Raw genomic sequence first — 12,957 nt, 5'->3', positions numbered from 1 at the left:
GTTATGAGTAACAGAATCAAGTAAGCTAAGACTTGGTTTTCAAGGAGTACCCAAGAAGATGGAAAGCGTATTCGTTGCCTTCCAGAGGGAAAAGATCACACTGACCTAGTGAAGAAGCTTCCTTAGGAGACTATCTCTAATGAGGCCTCTTTACAACTTTGTGACCTCAACACTCAGAAGAAGAGCCAGTTGGTTGGAACCCCGTGGGCATTCCATTTGAAGACATATTCCAGTTCCATGGTTAGTGGGGGTGTATGTACACAAAAGGCGAAGGCTCGAAGGATTTCCGTTTATACTAATAGTTAAGGAGTTTTACAATGACCTCATTTCCACATGTGCTAAATTCGGAATCACTGAACTGAACTGCTTTCTTTCAGGAAAGTTTCACGGGCTAAGTTCTTTACTAAGCATCTTCTACCCTTCGCTTGCTTCACTTGATCCACTTACTGAAATGCTGTGACTGAGAACAGGTGTGCGCCCCCCAGGCTCTCTGCTGGGTTAGCCACTACTCACACCTCTTTCAGATGGGCTTCTCTCTCTTGCAGATGTGCCTTGTTGGCACTCAGTTCTATGTTTGCCTACAATTAAAAACCAAAGGTATTGGTTCCTCACACTTGCCAGAAGATGTTAAGGCTCAAACCCCCAAATCTATGAGCTTATGAAGCCCATGACAGTTTTTCATAACAATGCTCCTTATGAGTGGTTGTGAGAACAACCAATTTTCTTTCAGAAAGGCATGGCTTCCAATTCAATAAAGTTTAATGAATGTTACATTCATGTAGACCAAGCGTGTTGAGAGCATTCTCATTGTGCTGAGGGCATCTTTCTGACTTCCTCTATGTCTCAGCAGATTCTTACACACAGCAGAGGCTTAAGCTGAGTCAAGAGAAAGTAGTCACCTTTCCAGGATGGTGGGGTGAGGTGGGGTGAGGCGCCAAGCAATGCCTTAGACCTGCAACACTGTAACAGCACCTGATGGCAACAGGTGTCATTCTGTGACAGGAGTCGTACCTGAGCCTGTTTGACCTTTAAAGCCTTGTTTAGCTTGTGTAGATGCTCATTCTGCAGCCTGGTTTCACTGAAAGAGTGTAGCTGTTCTTCTAGCTGTCTAACTTTTATCTACAAAGAAAAAAGAAAAATAATAAGTGAGCCTCATCTCTAAGGGAAGAAAGATGTCATACATTTTTGTAAAAAGAAAAAAAAAGAACCCTTGAAACTTGAAAAAAATAGACATTTTCCTAACGTTGCAAACAATTCTGCTACAAGCAGGCCACAGCTGTGTAAATGTGCTGAGACATCTAATTTCCATGGCCTAAAGAAATCCAATTGGATACAATCATGAATAAAACAGTGTGACTGTCCTGTAGATATTTCTTAATTTTGAGCGAACCTTTTTTGAATGTGGACAATTAGACGACTCAGTCTAAAAAAAAAAAAAAAGTGACAGCCTTACGTTTCGCTCAAAGAAAACCAACAAAGTTGAAGAGGTAGCATTCTTATATGTTGAGTTGTGTTTTAAAATTACCTCCTAAATCCAGGCATTGTGGTACCTATCTGTTATCTCAGTCCTTAGGAATCAGAGGCAGGAGGATTACTATGGATTCATAAATAAGATTACTGTTCTATGGGGGATAAAAATAATTTTTACTTCATCCTTAGGATTCACCATACTGCAGCCACTGAGTAATGATGAAGTGGCAGCATACTGTCATCTAAGGTACTTTATCTTTTGACTTTCTCATTCGGTAAAGACTCTTACTTATGATACTTAAAATGGGAAAGAACATAGAAGCACTGGTCAGGAGTAAGTGAACCCTGCCTCCTCGGGTCTGTCATGAGCACTAAGAATCTCTCTATAACCTGTTTATCAGTAAGTCTGGGAACATGAATAACTGAGGCCATGCTCAGATGCTCATACTGGTCTGATGGTCTCAACTGGTCTGAATATATATGTGTGTGTGTGTATTTGGTATATATACTACATCCCACTATATGTAGCGATATATATTGCTACCTATAGCTATATAAATTATGAGACACCCAAAGAATTAAAAGAAGCCTCTTTTACCCTGTTTCTACTTTAACGTAAATATCCATTCCTTACATTTCTCAGATATTTTCAGTATTCATTATAAAATAGGACATTTCATAGTACTAGTTCATTTATAAATTGAAATGAAATTTAGAGTTAGAAATAACCCAAATAGCCAAAATGTTTATTCCAGTTTTGTTTTAAGGCACTGAACATCAAAGCCAGGACCATTCCATAAGCATAACTTATATAAGTTGCATTTTTATTTCCTTCCAGCTCTGAGTCTCATTTTGCCTGCTAACTTTAATATGAGGGAAGGACAAATGTTGACATGTTTGGCAAGCCTATAGTGAGATTACTCAACATTTCAGCTGTCCAGCCCTAAGCCCAAGTCAGCTTCATTCCACATGTAATCCAGCTGTCATCATCTCTGGCTACACATGAGTCATCGGGGGAGCACCTTTCACTATTGTTGAGAGACAATCTCTATATAGCTCAGGCTGGCCTTTTCATTCTCGCGCCCCTTCCCTTTGAGTTCTTGGGTTATAGGCATACTCATCATGTCTGGATTCAACTGGAATGCTTTACAAAGTATTACTCGTAGTACTTAAATTCTGATTTAACTGCTTTTGTTGGAATTACAGTCAGAGGGACTTTTTTCTTATGTATTATGAAAATTATAAGCATGCAGAGAACTTCAAGATCTTTCTATGACTGTACACATGTTCACTACCCTAAATTCTACCATTAACAATTTTTTAACTTATTACATATCATTATCTCCTATAGGTCCTCCAATCTTCTTTTTCTAATTGAATGGGTTTCAAGAGGAACATGCACTTTCTACTGCTGTTTTTATTTTTTAATCCTACCTGATTCTAATGTGTAGCTAAGACTTAGAACTCACAAATGAAAGCTTAGTGTTTCCACTAGGGTTGGTCTATGTTAGGCTTAGCCACATCAGCGGCAAGCTTCCTACCATGTGGGTACCAGGGGAGCAAAGCTGGTAGGCAACAATAGCTTGGTACCTTCATATTCACTCACATGTCATCACACTACTCAGTACCTCAGTACAACAGATTCAACTCTGTTGCCTGGCAAAGCCAATTTTCAGTTTTTTTTTTTTTTTTGTTTTGTTTTTTTAAGAGTATGCTACAAATATTCACCAAGCCCAGAACATCTAAGCTCTATATGCTAATAGAATGCTCCTGCATAAAATGGCTGTGAAACAGCTTTAGACAGTCACAGAATGGGTTGTGGCTTCATTGTTTTACTGTTGTCTATGAACAGAAGTCATGAAGACAATAGGGAAGAAATAAACTTTCAGAGGTTCACAGACTATGGGGTTAGTAAATGACAGTGAGATTTTCTAAAAGTCAATAATAGTTAATCCAACAATTACTATTATAAACATCAGACAAAAATGTAGAGGTAAATCTCATACCTGGAGTTTCCCCTTTTCATAGGCAAGTTTATTTTTACTTTCAGTAATATTTTCCAAGGCTTTTTCCACTTTCTGCTGAGCAAACTGACAAAGCAAGCACACATGTCATTACCACTTACATTAAAAATGATCACCATTTCCCTTTTAAGACAAGTTTAACACCGTTGCTATTTCTACAGAAATAGTATCAAATTCACATTTACTTGAGACTTACTGCAGCCTCTAAGACCTTCCCTAGACAATAAATCATTTTGCTGACAGGAAACATGCAAAGAGACTGCTAATGAAGCTACAAAGCCTAAAGAATTCCAGAATGTGCTGTCCTTTGTACCCAAAGTCTTTCGTTTGCTTCTGATTTTTAGTTAATCCTTTGTAGATATGTCCCAACCTAGATATGGCATAGTTGTACTAGGTGGTAACCAACAACTGTCTGATTAATTCATCGCCCACTCAATGATAGCAAAATCATGCCTCGTACTAGAAACCTAACCAATGCCCAGATTTAGTGATGTTATGGAATTTAGAACCATTACCATCGCTTTACTAGACCAACATAATTCCTACCCATATTCTACAACTTCTCATTATAGCCACAAATAAGTGCAGTTCTTACCCCTCATCAAAGCTTCTCTTTATAGCAAATGGAGACTGTTACAAAACAAAAACAAAAATCCTACAATTGGCTATAAGCAGAGATCAATGGATTTAGGGGATCATAGACACAATGGATACAGCTACTATTCCTTAGGCTTAGAGAACATCAAAGAAGAGGAGGCAGAAAAGTTTTAAGAGCCAGAAAACATGGAAGTCTGTTCTTTGATTGTGTCTCCTACAAATGACAGGCTACTCTTGTAATACCTCAAAAAAATATGGTTGCCTAAACAAGATCTGAACAATGATGATATCAATAGAGGGGGCCTACCATAGGGTCTCGGCCCTATACTAAGAGCTGCTACAATTAATGACTGCTAAGATGGGAGAATTACCCAAAGATGAGTCCCTAAATGGTCATCCAATAGACAATGGTCAGCCCTAAAATAAAGTACACACAAGACACATTAAAAAGACTCAGTGGGTTATGTTTACATATTTATGGGTATATATGAAATAATGATAAACAAAGGAAAAAGTCCATCAATTTGAGAGGATGTGTGCTGCAGGATATTTGGTCCCATTGTGAACCCCAAGATTGTGAATTATAAAAACCTGTCTTTTGTTTGGTGTGGTTCATCCCTAAAATACACCTTTAACCCTAAAATTTTTGGTTTATTGTAAACAAGTGATTATTGTATGACTCAGCCCTAACATGTACCTTTAATTCAAGAGCTTTCTGTATACAGGATTTAATAAAGTTCACCCTAGGTCAAGAGACAGTGCAAGTAACCAGCTGACAGAGATTAACAGAAAGGAGAGACTTTGAGAGAAGGGTATTTAATATAGCATGGAGAAAAAGGAACTTTTGGTCTTTAGTTATGTAGTGTTAGGCTTTCTCCTCCTGGAGGAAATTAAAAAAAAAAGCTTTCGGTTTTTTCCTTCTGGAACGTGAGCTGAGAAGGTAGGTCAGCTGAGTGCTTTCTTTGCCTCTCTTAGGTAGTAGGTTTTCACCCTAGCATCTGGCTCCTGAGTCTTCATTGGTAAAATTGAACAGTTGGGATTTTCATTTTTTTATAACAACAGAAGTGAGGGTGGGATGGAAGGGGTTAGAGGGAGAAAGGGAAGGGGAAGAATGATGTAGTTACATTTTAATTTTTACAAAATTAATAAAAGATGTTAGGTACTTATTTAAATTCTCATTTACAGGTTACTAAATAATCCCTGCACTTTAAATATCAGAAGGTATGAAGAACAGGGAAGACTCAATTCTGACTAAATAAATGATAAGGTCTATCAAAATCCCCAGGAGGAAGAAGCCATAGACCTGGCAGTGGTAGTGGGTTCAGGGAATTAGGCAGGCAAACGTGGTCTTTCAGACAACTAGACAAACGAAGCCGAGGCCTGGATAATAAGCAAAGGATATGACTGGATATTTAATCATAGAGTAAGAGAAGCCTAAGCTCAGACAGGAATCACAGCTAATGGGTCTCATTACTCCAGTAGGCTCTGACAGACTTCCCGATGCCCAGGACAACCCAGAAACTAAGAATTTAAAATGTGTGAAACCTACCTGCTCAAACACCTTTGTTGGTCTAATGTTCTTTTGGAATGTATAGGGTTTAACCTGGTTCATTCAAATGCTTATTTTTCTCCCCAACTATCTGGTTTCAATCTGGACATTGCATTGTGATGCTTAGACTTATGGGCAACCTTTGGGTAGAGTGCAGGGAATCTTATGAAAGAAGTGGGAAACAGTAAGATCTGGAGAGGACAGGAACTCCACAAGGAGAGCAACAGAACCAAAAAATCTGAGCAGAGGGGTCTTTCCTGAGACTGATATTCCAACCAAGGACTATGCATGGAGATAACCTAAGACCCCTGCACAGATGTAGCTCATGGCAGATCAATATCCAAGTGGGTTCCATTGTAATAGGAACAGGGACTGTCTCTGACATGAACTGATTGACCTGCTCTTTAATTACCTCCCCCTGAGGGGGAAGCAGCATTACCAGGCCACAGAAGAAGACAATGCAGCCACTCCTGATGAGACCTAATTGACTAGGATCAGAAGGATGGAACAGAAGTCCTCTCCTATCAGTGGACTTGGGGAGGGGCATGCATGCAGAGGGTGGAGGAAGGGAGGGATTGGGATGGGAGGAGGGAGGGAACCACAGGGGGGATACAAAGTGAATAAAGTGTAATTAATAAAGAAAAGAAAAAAAAAACTGAAAAAAAAGCACCTGTCTCAAGTTTGTGTAAACATGCCACCATTTGTTCTCTAAATTGTCAATTAAAACAACCAGCCACAGTGTTGAGCAATGTTGAAGATAGGGTGGGACATCCTGGTCTGGAGTGGGAGGAAAAGGAAGGAAGCAGGTGAGAGGGAGGAGAAGAATCAGCAGAAGAGGTCTTGGGACCATGAGGAGAAATGAACCAGACTTAAGATATGAGTAAAAGCAAGTATAATGGGTTAAATCTGAATGGTAGGAATCTATGCAGGCTTGGAAGTTTAGGATGGAGTAACTATGCCCAGCATTGTGCTCTAAGTTAATTAAATAAATCCCAGTCTCTGTGTGGTGATTTGGGCATACAGCTGGTTTAGGATTAACGGCTACTTGACTAAAAGATATATCAACAGTAAATAGTAAATAATACCAACAACACACCTTTATAGCAATAGTATTATTATCCTCCTTTATAGATTAACAATCTGAGACTTTGAGAGATTACACATCTCTTTCATAGGAATAAGCAAAAGTGAAAGCAAGGAAGTCTGGCTTAACAGCCATGAAAATATAAAAAGATTTAGATTTAGTCCATGTAATTCTTCAGAGTTGAAGTATAAGCAGTTTATGACAGGGCCTGGAAATAAACTAATCTTAGATCAAAAAAGACACTAGGGTATTCTGTGAAATCTAAAGAATCTCCTGCATGTTCTAAAACCAGTATTAATCATTCTTCAGCTAATCAAGCACATAAGAAAATTATTAGCTTCTTAGTAGAACGATCATCTCTAAGTCCTCTTTACTTGGAGATGCTGTAAGAATGAACATCCTTTATTTGCAATGTAATGATTTTATCAAATAGCTTTTAGGATGAGGAAGAATCCTCATAATTTATGTAAAAGTATTTTAAGACACCAGTACATTTATGCTTGTCAGTATTACAGATCACTGGTGACAATCATTTATAGCTGTCTTAACTTCCTCCTCTAGGCTGACCTTTTTATACCCACCCCATGATAATCAGAAGTAACTTTGTGATGGTCCAGGGAAGACACTGTATCTGTCAGATGCTTATTTTCTTCCAGTAGAATCTGCAGGTTTTGGTTCAATACATTAATCTCTACCTTTGAAAACAAAAGGAGGAAGGAAATTATTTGAATAAAAATCTTATGGCATAACATTTGCAAATAACCTACGTATCATTTTATGTGACATTTGTATATAACAAGTTATGTACTATTTTATACACACGAAGTCATCTTTAGATTATCTGTAGCATGTAATACAATGTAAAGAGTGTCTATACTGTATTGTCTAAGGAACAATGAACACAAAAAGTCTATATATACTCAGAACATATGTAGCTTTTCCCAAATATTTTCAATTTATCATTAGTTGAATTCAATGATATGAAACCACAGACAATGGAGAGCCAATAAGCAACAAACAACTGGATCTTTATATATATATTTTTAAAATGTCATTTAATTCCAGGAATGGTGCATACACCTTTAATCCCAGAACTTGGGAGGAAGAGGCAGGCAGCTCCCTGTAAGTTTTGAGACCAGCCTGGTCTACATTGTGAATTCCAGGTTAGCCAGAGTTATAAAGTAAGACCCTGTCTCAACAAAAGGTCCTTTATTAGAATACCAAAACCATGAAATTAATATAAATGTAATAAAATATAACCAATAAGTGATGTTGAAAATTATAAAATATGAATGACAGAAATCAAAGGCTTAAATAGAGAAGTAGACATTGCTCATGGATTTGAATATTCAATATGTTTTTTTTCTTCTTTTTTAAAATAGGATCTTGCCATGTAGTTCAGGTTGGTCTTGAATTGGTGATGATTTTCCCAACTGCTGTAATTACAGATATAAGCTTTGATATCCAATGAAGATGTAATTTTTCTAAGATGTCAGTTCTCTCTAACCTCAAATAAAATGACTAGAAAATTTCTTATGGAAATTTATTAGATCATCCATGCAAGAGCAAAAGAAATAGAATAGTTACAACAAGTCTGAAATCAACAGTTGAATAATTCAATATAATTATAAGAATAGATAGCCAAGAGTTCCAAAGTGAGCAGGAATAGTGGTGACACATGCCTGTAATTCCAGCACTTTGGGAGGCAGAGGCAGGCAGATCGCTCTGAGTTTGAGGTCAGCTGGTCTACAAAGCAAGTGCAGGACAGCCAGCGCTACACAGAGAAACCCTGTCTTGGAGAGGGAAAACGTTTCAAAATGAAAAAAAAAAAAAAAAAAAAAAAAAAAAAAAAAACTAACCCACATAATCAGTGAAACATAACAAAAAGTCTACAATGAGATCTAAATATCTATGACCAACTAATTTTCAACAAAAGTACCAACACAATCCAAGGAAAAAGTGGAGTCTATCAAAGATGTAACTGGAGAAGTGACATCAGCAACAAGGGAGAAGCAAAGACCTTCAAAAATTCCCTTCCACAGAAGGGAATATTGTCACATATTGTCACAATGAGCTTCTTCAGAACTCTGGAAGTTAACGAAAGTAATCTATGGAACACTTAAGGAAAATAGCTGAAACTGGACAAGAACTGTGAGCTTTGTGTTGTTTTTAGTTGCTCTATTCTTTTTTTTTTTCATTTTAGTTTCTCTTTTTTTTCTTATATTTATTTTTTTAATTCTTTATTAATTACACTTTATTCACTTTGTATCCCCCCTGTGGTTCCCTCCCTCCTCCCATCCCAATCCCTCCCTTCCTCCACCCTCTGCATGCATGCCCCTCCCCAAGTCCACTGAGAGGGGAGGTCTTCTTTTCCTTCCTTCTGTTCCTAGTCAATTAGGTCTCATCAGGAGTGGCTGCATTGTCTTCTTCTGTGGCCTGGTAATGCTGCTTCTCCCTCAGGGGGAGGAAATTAAAGGGCAGGTCAATCAGTTCATGTCAGAGACAGTCCCTGTTCCTATTACAATGGAACCCACTTGGATACTGAACTGCCATAGGCTACATCTGTGCAGGGGTCTTAGGTTATCTCCATGCATAGTCTTTGGTTGGAGTATTAGTCTCAGGAAAGACCCCTCTGCTCAGATTTTTTGGTTCTGTTGATACTCATAGAGACATATAATATAGAATAAACCTACTAAAATCTGTACACCTAAAGAAACTAATCAAGAGGGAGGACTCTTGCTAAAATGTTCAATTCCTATCCAGAAAGGCAAAGAGGATGGACATCAGAAGAAGGAGAAAAGAGGGAACAAGTCAGGAGCCTGACACAGAGGACCTCTGAAAAGCTCTGCCCTGCAGACTATCAATGCAGATGCTGAGACTTATGGGCAACCTTTGGGCAGAGTGCAGGGAATCTTTTGAAAGAAGTGGGAAACATTAAGATCTGGAGAGGACAGGAACTCCACAAGGAGAGCAACAGTTGCTCTATTCTTATCTTCCCTTCTCTAGTGTGGAAGTAGCTTCTTTGTCAACAGACTGCCAGTGAGCACTCAGCTTGGCAGTCACCTAAGGTAAAAGGCATGGTTGTTACTCTGCCAAAATGTCATCCCCAGAGTACTATCATAATATGACCTGTGCCATGGATAGGGATATGAAACACCGTAACCAAAGCAACTTTGAGAGGAAAGCACTTATTTGGCTTACACTTCCACATCACTGCTCATCATCAAAGAAAGTGAGAACAGGAACTCAAGCATAGCAGGAACCTAAGGCAGGAGCTGATGCAGAGGCCATGGAAAACTGCTTCTGACAGGTGAAATCCTCATGGCTCGCTCAACTTCATTTCTTGTAGAACTCAGAACAATAGCTCAAGGTTTCCCAACCCACAATGGCTAGACACCTCCCGCCCCATCAATCACTAATTAAGGAATGCTCTCCAGGTTGCTTGCCTACAGCCAGATCTCATTGGATGCATCTTCTCACTTGAGGTTCCCCCTTCTCAGATGATACTAGTGGTGTCATAAAAGTAGCCAGGAAAATCTGTCTGGTGTTTCTCTCGATAATTTCATAAACAAGATTAATTTGGACTGACTTAGAAGTTACTCAGTACAAAAATATTTCTTCTTAGACACACATGTAGGAATGATTACTTCAGTTGCCTGAAGTAATAGTCAAAAATTAGGGAAATCCAAAACAACAACAAAGAAAAAGGCTAACCAGAAAGCCTACAACATAGAGATCGGAAATGAAATAGCCATTACAGCGCAGTGGTTCTCAGCCTTCCTAGCACTGAGGTCCCTTAATACAGCTCATGTGGTGACCCGCAACGATAAAATTATTCCCATTGCTACTTCATAACTGTAATTTTGTTACTGCTGTGAACTGCAACGTACATATCTGTGTTTTCTGAAGGTCTTAGGTGACTTCTGTGAAAGGAGTTGGGGTCATGACCCACACGTTGAGAACCACTGAATTAGAGGTATTGAAGAATACTGACAAATTCCTGAAGCTCTAGAAAGCTATGTTTAGGGGCTGCAGAGATGGCTCAGCAGTTAACCACTATCTGCTTTTCCAGAGGTCCTGAGTTCAATTCCCAGCACCCACATGGTGGCTCATAACCATCTATACTGGGATATGATGCCCTCTCCTAGCTGGCAGAGAGAGCACTCATCTACATAAACAAATCTTTAATTCACAGGGTCTTTCACGCGGGTGGGGTGGCACGGTCTGAGGTGAGAAGGCCTCCAAGACCCACCACTTACAGACCCTCAAGCTTCGGACAGTCTGAGAAGACTGAAAAGACTATAAGACTTGAGGGTAGGTCCCAAAATGTACCCTGTCAAGTTGCCAAAGTGTTGAGTAAACTTCAGAAACCCCTGAAAGCACAGACGGGCTCAATATGTAGCAGGTCTAATCAGTAGGGTACAGCTGGGCATCACAATCTCAGGGACAGGAGGGAGAGGTGTGATGTATTCAGAATTCCAAGAGGAAAGTCATCAACCACAAATTCTAAATCCAGCAAAACCAGCCCTCAAAAATAAGAAGGATATTGAATTATTTCCAGATAAACAAAAATTGTGTGAATTCCTACAAAGGGCTTTTCTGGCTTAAACATAACCCCTAGGCTGTGGCACATTCAAACCTGATACAAGGTACTTTATCAAGGTCCCCACCCCTGGTGTGTGTCCAGCCTTAGGGTTTGGGAGAATACTCTATGAAGAAAAGTAAGGGAGTTCTTCAGGCTGAAAAAAATGGACAGTAGATGACAACTAAAACACGCAAGAAATAAAGCGCCAAGTACACCACATGCATGCAGTGCCCACAGAAGCCAGAAGATGGCGTCAGATCCCCTGGAACTGGAGTTACAGATGGTTCTGAGGCGAGTCTGGGTGCCGGGAACTTAAAACTGGTTCCAGCCCTCAATGGCTGAGCCATGTCTTGTCTTCTGGCAGCATATATTTTTTTTATTTGTAACTTTATCTTACCTACAAGCCAAAAAGCATACAGAATAGAGGAATAAGGGAGAGCAAATGATGTTATAGAAATACCTACTTAAAACAAAAGAAGGCAATAACTGAGAAACAAAGTGACAAAACACAGAAGCGAAAAGTGAACTACCAATGTAAATTAGTCCTTATCAGTAATTATGTTAGCTATAAGTGGATTAAAGCATAGTTTAAATAGCAGAAACACTGGGCTGAAGAGCATTGACTGTTCTTCAAGAGGGCCCACGTTAAAGCCCAAACACTGACATAGTGGTCCACAGCATCTGTAACTCCAGTTCCAGAAGATCTGATGCCTCTATCTGGTCTCTACAGCAGTGAATCCATGTGGCACATTTGCATACATGCAGGCAAAATACCAATGCACAAAAAAAAAAGTCTTTTTAAAACAGGCAGAATGAAAAAAGTATGATACTGCAATAATTTTTGAAAGACAGACTTTTGAGACATATAAAACAGGCAAGTTAGAGGATGGAAATATCTGCCATATAAACAACATTTGAAAAGAACTTAGATGGCTACATTTTTATTAGACAAAAAAATAAAATGAGGAAATAAAGGTAAACAGTGCCTATGAAAAGTAGTATTAACCAGCCAAATGTAATATTCATAAAGCCCCCAAATATTATATATGAAGCTAAAAAATAGTATTAAATAGAAAAGAGTAGACAGGGATTTCAAATTTCCCACTCATCACACTCAATAAGACAATAAGACAGAAGACACATGAGCAAAGACTTAAGCACCGCTATTAACTAATGAGATCAAAGAGAACAACCCCCACAAAGCCGACTTTTCTCAGGTACACATGGGCGAGCTCTAGGCCTCATCATCTGTCAGATCATACAGCAACTATCAACAAAGTGGAAAAGGTTAAAACATGTAAAGTATGCTCTCACCTACAATATAACATTAAAATTAATAAAACCAAAGCCTATCTTAAACTAGAAATCAAAGAGCAAGTTAAACACAAAAGAGTACAATAATAAATATTAGAGTACAAATGACATAAAGCTTAGGAAAATAACAGAAAACAAAAGGCAGGCGCTGGACTAACCAAGGGAAAACAGAGTGGAATGGAGAACACTGCTGCTGATCTTATGGAAATAAATGTATCTGAACTCAGAACAACTGAATGTCAATAAGCTAAGCACCCTAGATGGAATGGAAACATTCCTAGAAAGAACAAATCTACTGAAACTCATTCAAAAGGGAAAACAAAAGTAAAAACTG

General features: G+C 38.7%; 1 protein-coding gene across 1 annotated transcript in view; it reads right to left on the bottom strand.

Annotated features, from left to right (window-relative positions):
• Positions 1 to 822: 822 nt before the first annotated feature.
• Positions 823 to 12,957, bottom strand: part of LOC110559863 (coiled-coil domain-containing protein 150) — a 33,478-nt gene continuing 21,343 nt past the window's right edge. Inside the window, exons 13-15 of the mRNA XM_060367835.1 lie at positions 7,306 to 7,419; positions 3,477 to 3,560; positions 823 to 1,119 (exon numbers count right to left, since the gene is read on the bottom strand). Of these exons, the coding sequence (XP_060223818.1) occupies positions 844 to 1,119; positions 3,477 to 3,560; positions 7,306 to 7,419 (474 nt within the window). The 3' untranslated portion in view covers positions 823 to 843. The remainder of the gene's footprint in view (positions 1,120 to 3,476; positions 3,561 to 7,305; positions 7,420 to 12,957) is intronic.

The sequence above is a fragment of the Meriones unguiculatus genome, chromosome 15, assembly GCF_030254825.1.
Source record: "Meriones unguiculatus strain TT.TT164.6M chromosome 15, Bangor_MerUng_6.1, whole genome shotgun sequence".
Lineage (NCBI taxonomy): Eukaryota > Metazoa > Chordata > Mammalia > Rodentia > Muridae > Meriones > Meriones unguiculatus.
This window is presented reverse-complemented; position numbering and strand designations above follow the sequence as displayed.